General features: G+C 49.0%; 1 protein-coding gene across 1 annotated transcript in view; it reads left to right on the top strand.

Moving 5' to 3' along the window:
• PIGG (phosphatidylinositol glycan anchor biosynthesis class G) overlaps nt 1-6,867 on the top strand; it is an 89,014-nt gene that overhangs the window by 71,850 nt on the left and 10,297 nt on the right. The window contains 1 exon segment of the mRNA XM_015419327.1: nt 5,707-5,870. Within this exon segment, the coding sequence (XP_015274813.1) occupies nt 5,707-5,870 (164 nt within the window).

The raw sequence follows: 6,867 nt of genomic DNA, 5'->3' as shown, positions 1-6,867 counted from the left end.
CCAGGTACTGAACCTGGGCTCTTCTGAATGAAAAGTGCCTGCCCTGCCACTGAGCCGCAGCCCCTCCCTACAAGCAACAGTGAATGCGAGAGCATACCCTTGAGCACATTCATGGCAACTAGAGCCAGTTCTCCCGAACAAGTGGTGGTGGTGGACGCCGCACCTCAAGAGGCTACTTCCCCTTGACAGAGTTGCAAATCCTGTTAGAAGTATTCCCAAACTGGCCCACACACGTCTTTTACAGTAAGCCACTCCAAGTGCCAGCTCTGGCCTGCAGGCCCTAGTCCACCCTGCCCTCCAAGGTTTTCCCAGCACCTGGAGAGGATTTTCTATCTCGTCAGATCTCGGAAGCTAAGCAGGGTCGACTCTGGCAAGTACTTGGATGGGAGGCCTCCTTGGAATACTCCTTGAAAGGTGGAGGCGGGGGGGGGACAGGCTTTATTCAGGCAGCTCTCTGAATATCCTCCAAGCCCCCAGTAGGGGTCAGTCACCAGAGGTTGCCATGACTACCAGTTGCACAGTCAGTGACCAGAGGTCGCCATGACTTCCAGATGCACACACACACACACAAACACGTGCACATATAAAAAATACCAGAAAAAGAAATGGTCAGTGCTGACCAAGATGAACCAGACCAATGGTCTCATTCGGTGTAAGTCAACTTCATACCCTGGCTTTTGATAGGTGTGCAAACTGCTGGGGAAGTACCTAGAATCGTTTTGTCCCGTATTGGGGGTGGGGGGTGCGAGAGGCCTGAGAGATATACCAGGCATTTGTTCTTGAAATCGATTGGGTCCATAGAAGAAATCTGAAACTTTTTTTAAAAAGTATTTTTGGAACAATAACACTGTTCAGTATTGTTAAGCCCTGACCTGGATAGGCCAGGCGAACCTGATCTCGTCAGATCTCGGAAGCTAAGCAGGGTCGGCCCTGGTTAGTGTTTGGATGGGAGACCTCCAAGGAAGTCCAGGGTCGCTACACAGAGGCAGGCAATGGCAAACCGGCTCTGAAGTCTCTTGCCTTGAAAACCCTGTGGGGTCGTCATCAGTCGGCTGCGATTTGATGGCGCACTTTCCCGCCACCAGTATTATTAAATTAACCTCCCAGTAGCAGTTCCCGTTGATATGTCCTTGTATAGAATCGTAAGGAACTGACTGATTGCTTGTGGCGCCTGTGAACTAAGGTGACCTAAGCATGTGCCCCGGAACAACCTCTAGCCACTCACCCGTGGCTTCTCATTATTAGAGGAGATGATTAATACTTGGCAGGCATGTTTTGAGGCAAGCTTGTTTGCCGTGGCTGTTGTGGAGGAAGCCCAGAGTTCCCTCAAACACAGTTTGAAAGTCATTGAGCAAGACGACATTTTTAGCTCCTACCGGGCCTTGCCATTCCAGTTCTTTGTTTCCAGTGTCCTGTTTGTTGCGCTGCCGTTTATTTTGTTTGACGCTTTAATAGTGCCGCATTATTTCTGCCGCATGAACGTCCATAACAGTCTCAGACGTTTAAGTGCCGCGGTCCCTTCTGATCCCCTTCCCGGTCGCGGCTACGCGGGAGGTCAAGCGAGGGAACTTTCAGCACTAAAGCTCCTGCTGCTGAATGCCAAGTCATTGAATAATACACTGGTTTGTCATGCGTTAACCATGAACATTTAGGATGAAGAAGGGGAATGTGGGTTTATCTTAGCCCTGTGCCCACTGTGTTCTTGGTACAGGAGTAGGCCCGCTCTGCAGATTGGGAGGATGGAGTTACCTTGGTCTGTCATGGTGCCACCATCTTGAACAGATGGCCTCCACAAAGAGTTCTGAATTTTGGGTGTGTGTGTTCTTGGCACTGGACTCCGAAGACAGAATTGGGGTTCTTTCCATACGCCACCCACCCTGTTGCCCGGTGGCCTCTCGGCTTGAGCTGCTCTTCCTGCCTTGGTGGTTGAATTCTCCAGGCTGTTGGTCTGGAGAACACAGTGGCCTTACTGGTTGAAGTGCATCAGGGTTTTGTGGCTGCCATGAGTCTGTCTCAGTTGACACCAAGCCTGACTTGGATGGCGGGTCACATTCTGGATTGGGTTTCCCAGACAGACTGGGATAATGCAGATCTAAGGATGGGGGAGTTGCATGCTCCTCTGTTATCATGAACTATTTCATAGAATCATACAGTTGGAAGGGACCTCCAGGGTCATCTAGTCCAACCTCCTGCACAATGCAGGAAATTCACAAATACCTCCCCACCCCACACCCACAGTGACCCCTGTTCCATGCCCAGAAGATGGCCAAAAACCTTCCAGGATCCCTGGCCAAACTGCTCTGGAGAACGATTGCTTCTGGACCCCAAAGTGGCAATCAGGATTTCTCTGGGCATGTAAGAAAGGGCCACGAGAACTAAGCACCAATGCTCCCTCTAAGCTGTGGAGTCCTGTGAGCAAAAATTCTCCTTTCTGAGCTACTGGCATTAAAGTTGTGAGCGAGCGACTTGGCTGCTGCATAAATCAGTTTGCTCTGGAGCCATCCTTCCTGAACTAAGACAAAAAATGTGTGAGCTGGGGGCTAAAAAACTGTGAGCTAGCTCACACTAACTCAGCTTAGAGGGAACACTGCTAAGCACTGATGCAACCCTCCCTGCCCTCCCTCCCTCCCGTGAACTGCCTAAATATTTGGTCAGGTATGGGCTTAAAGTAGTACAGAGCCCCTGCAGGGATAGGGACTCAATTAGAAGGAGCCACCTCTGGAGAAACGATGGGCCCACATGCATCCCTGATGACTGTGGGGGTGTTTCCCATCTGGTGTGCCTGGCCGGCCAGCCTCCAGAAGGCCTTGGGAGCAGGGGTCCTGATCGCTTCTAAGCAGCATCTCCCACACGCTCAGGATCCTTGAGCACCCTGGTCTCCTTGCACTGTGAAGCAGTCGGGATGACTCCTGGAGGGATGCTGGTAGTAGCTGCGCTAATCTCTCACATACTTGGAAATGGCAGCAGGGCACGACTCGTTTGTGCTCCTTCGAGCTGCTTTGTGGGGTAATGCGGGGGGAGGGGACCCTTCAAACTCTGGGGCCTCTTTGGTGCGGTAGCCCCCCCCTTAGGCGGCAGATGGGATGCCGTTAAAATGGGAAGCAAATTATAAAGAGATCAGTTTACTGTTTTATATTTTATCTTCTGCTTCAAGAAGCAAGAGCTATACCTGGTTCTGTGTCACAAAAGCTGTCCTTTGTCTATCTTAAAAACAGTTCACAAGAGGTCCCCTTTTCTTATGCGTAGTTAGATGCTAAAATGAGCCTCTGACTCATGCCTACCCCATGCGCACAGTGGAATATGCGATGCAACTCCCCACATGGGTGTTACTGTAGAAATGTATGCCCTGTTACCCGTACTACCTGTAGCTGATCCATGTATAATGTACGCTTGATTTTTCTCTGTTCATTTGTCGTGTTATTTTTGCATAAGAACATGAGATTTTAAACCTCACGTATATCCAGGCACTCGTCCCAAGGACTATTTTTAATGTGAACACACATTGGCTGTCTCTTACAAACAGCATGTGTATGTGTGCTTACACATTCTGGATGTATGCATGTTAACTGGGATGGATCCAATTAGCTTCCTCTGCTGAAAGAGCCGCATGTGCAGTGGAAGAGAACATTTGGTGGACACACATACACATGAACACACGAACCTGCTTTATACTAAATCAAACCATTGGTCAATCAAGGTCAGCACTGTCTATTCCAACTGGCAGCAGATCTCCAGGTTCTCAGTAGAAGTCTTTCACATAATCTCCTACCTGATCCTTTAACTGGAGATGCTGGGGATTGAACCTGGGACCTTCTGCATACCAAGCAGATGCTTTACCTCTGCGCCACAGCCTCAGAAAGGCTTCAGGCTGTGTACCTTCCTGATACAGAACTCCGTCCTCATTAAAAATTAGCGCTCTGTTCATTCTGTTTCTAATGCATGTTCAAAAATTTATTATGAACAAAAGAGAGCATTTGTCTACGCAGCTAGGCTTGCTGTTGTGGTAGACAGATATTATACGGCTGCTGCTCTGGTACAATGCCTTCCATTCTGGTGGTCCGTCTTCTCTGAAGGCAAGATTGTTTGGGGTTTGGGGTTTTTGTTGTTGCATACATTGAATTTATAGAGCAGTGTTGTTGCATAGCTCCTGACTTCCTGGAAACGGAATTTGCATGGCATAGCTTTAAATATTTAAAACGTAATATCTGCATGGGTACCCTTCACCTCCCAGGTATTCTTTATTCTAAAGAGGAAGACAAGATGAGCTAAAAAAAGCAGTGGAGTCTCTTGAATCTCTCCATAAAAGAAAACCAGAAAAGTTGTATAAGGAGAGCACTGGGGTTTGTTTCTATTGACCTCTTGGCCTGCCTTTCTAAATGGATGTATCTCAGTATCGCCCACCAGAACGATTGGCCCGTGGTCACCTGGTAGGTTTGTTGCAACATGTAGGGATTTGAACCTGGGTCTGTCCAGTCTTTGTCCAGCACTCTTATCATTCCAGCACATGGACTGTTTGTTGCTTCCATATGTGAGCCAAGATGCAGTCAGATGGGAGTGAAAGTGAAGCCGCTCTGGCTGCCTGCAGTGGAGACTGGGGGTATTAAAAAGCCCTGTGCTTGTGTTTCAGTTTAGGGGACAGTGGCTGAAGTGTATGATAAATGATCTCTCTCTCTCTCACTCTCTCTCTCTCTGCAGCCCTTTTCAAACCTTTTGTCTATGTGCGCCTGCACTGGCTCATACGCATGGTTCTTGGGCTGCCAACCTCCAGGTGCTGTCTGGAGATCTCCCGGAATTATAGCTGATTTCCAGACTACAGAGATCAATTCCCCTGGAGAAAATGGGTCCTTTGGACTCTACGACATTATACTCTGGCTCTACCACAAATGTCCAGGAATTGTTCAACCTGGGGTTGGCAACTCCACATGGTTCCCATGTAGTCTGAACAGCAGTTGTGCACATATAGTTTTATGGCATTTGAACTGACCTCTGGAATCCCCCATGGTTCTGGTTGGTGCATCCAGATGCTCAAGAGGCCCTTGTTAAGACAGTATGGCAACCATGTGTATAGGGAGGAATCATAGTGTTGGAAGGGACCTCCAGGGCAATGCTCCCTCTAAGCTGTGAAGTCTTGTGAGCAAAAATCCTACTTTCTGAGCCAGCGGCATTAAAGTTGTGAGCGAGCGATTTGGCTGCTGCATAAATCAGTTTGCTCTGGAGCCCTCCTCCCTGAGCTAAGACAAAAATGTGTGAGCCGGAGGCTGAAAAACTGTGAGCTAGCTCACACTAACTCAGCTTAGAGGGAACACTGCTCCAGGGTCTTCTAGTCCAACCCCCTGCAGAGTGCAGGAAATTCATAACCACCTCCCCCCAGTGACCCCTGCTCCATGCCCAGAAGATGGCCAAAAAACCCTCTAGGATCCCTGGCCAAACTGGCCTGGAAGAAAATTGCTACCAGTCCCCAGAGTGGTGATCAGCATGTCCCTGACCGTGTAAGGAGCATGCTCACAATATGTGTGGTTGCCTGCCTCCTGGAATATGTGGACGTAATCTCTGAAAAGGACTTGTGTGTCTTCCGGAGTCTTCAGGTTTCTAGTTGACTGTCTAAAATATATATAAACTTGGAGATCCTTCCTTGCACGTCGGTTGAGCGCTTCAGTCTGAAATCTGCACCTCACCTCACTGCTCAGTATCTCTGTTTTCTTTCAGGGCAATTCAAATGGCATTGCCTCCGTGGACGTTGCAGCTGGTTTTGTGGGACTGGACAACTACGTAGAAATCCCGGCTATCTTCCTTACTGGATTTGCAACGTACTCGGGACCTTTGCTGTGGGCCGTTCACTTGCTGTGCTATCTGAGCTCTGAAGTCAGCAGGTAATCCGTCCTTTACCCTAGCTGTGCCTTACCGATGAAGGTCCTCAGCCTTGCTGAAACTACGGGCACTTGGGGAATTTTGAGATGGGATAGTGTGTGCTCGGGTTGGGGTGGGGCTCTCAGTAGTTTTGTTCTTCTGAGGGTGCAGAAATATATTTACATTTGAGTTTACATTTGGGAGAGAGAATGTGGATTTGCCCAGTACCTCTCCCCCTGTAAGTAGTCTGGAAAAAAAAGTTTCAGTGACATCTTCAGGTTACGTGGGATTGGGGGATCTGTTGGAAGCCATTTCTGTGTAGTCCCTAAACCCCCGTGGTATGATGGATTTTCTCTGGGGTGTGTGTGTGTTTGGAGGGGTGTTTGGGGGTGTTTCCCTGGCTCAGACAGCGTATTCTCTGTGCTCCTCCATGTTCCTCTTTGCCTTCTCCTTTGCCTTCTCTTTGCCTTCTCCTTTCCTGGCTCAGACTGGAGGACTTCACATTCACCATGTTCCTCTGTTTAATTCCTTTTTAAAGCCATCTGCGCCAGTTTGGTGTACTCGTTAGGAGTGCAGACTCTAATCTAGGAGAGCCAGGCTTGATTCCCCACTCCTTCACATGCAGCTGCTGGGTGACCTTGGGCAAGCCACAGTTCTCTCAGAGCTGTTCTCTCAGAGCTCTCTCAGCCCCACCTACCTAACAGGGTGTCTGTTGTGGGGAGAGGAAGGGAAAGGAGATTGTAAGCTGCTCTGAGACTCCCAAGTGAAAGGTGGGGTACAAAACCAGTCTCTTCTTCTCTTTTACTTTTCCTTTCCTGGCTTTCCCCATATTTATCTTTCACTTCTCATAACGATCTTTCTCTTCTGCTGGTGGTGAAGTGATCGTGAAGTCCATTCAGGCAGAGACCAACCCCCACCCCCAATGAAGGCAAAAACGCAAGCTGTGAGCTCAGACGCCCATTACCCTTTGAGACGCGGCTGCTGTTCAGACTTCATGGGAGGTGGCTTGAGTGTGACTCT

The sequence above is a fragment of the Gekko japonicus genome, unplaced genomic scaffold (genome assembly GCF_001447785.1).
Source record: "Gekko japonicus isolate JY-2015 unplaced genomic scaffold, Gekko_japonicus_V1.1 scaffold257, whole genome shotgun sequence".
Lineage (NCBI taxonomy): Eukaryota > Metazoa > Chordata > Lepidosauria > Squamata > Gekkonidae > Gekko > Gekko japonicus.
This window is presented reverse-complemented; position numbering and strand designations above follow the sequence as displayed.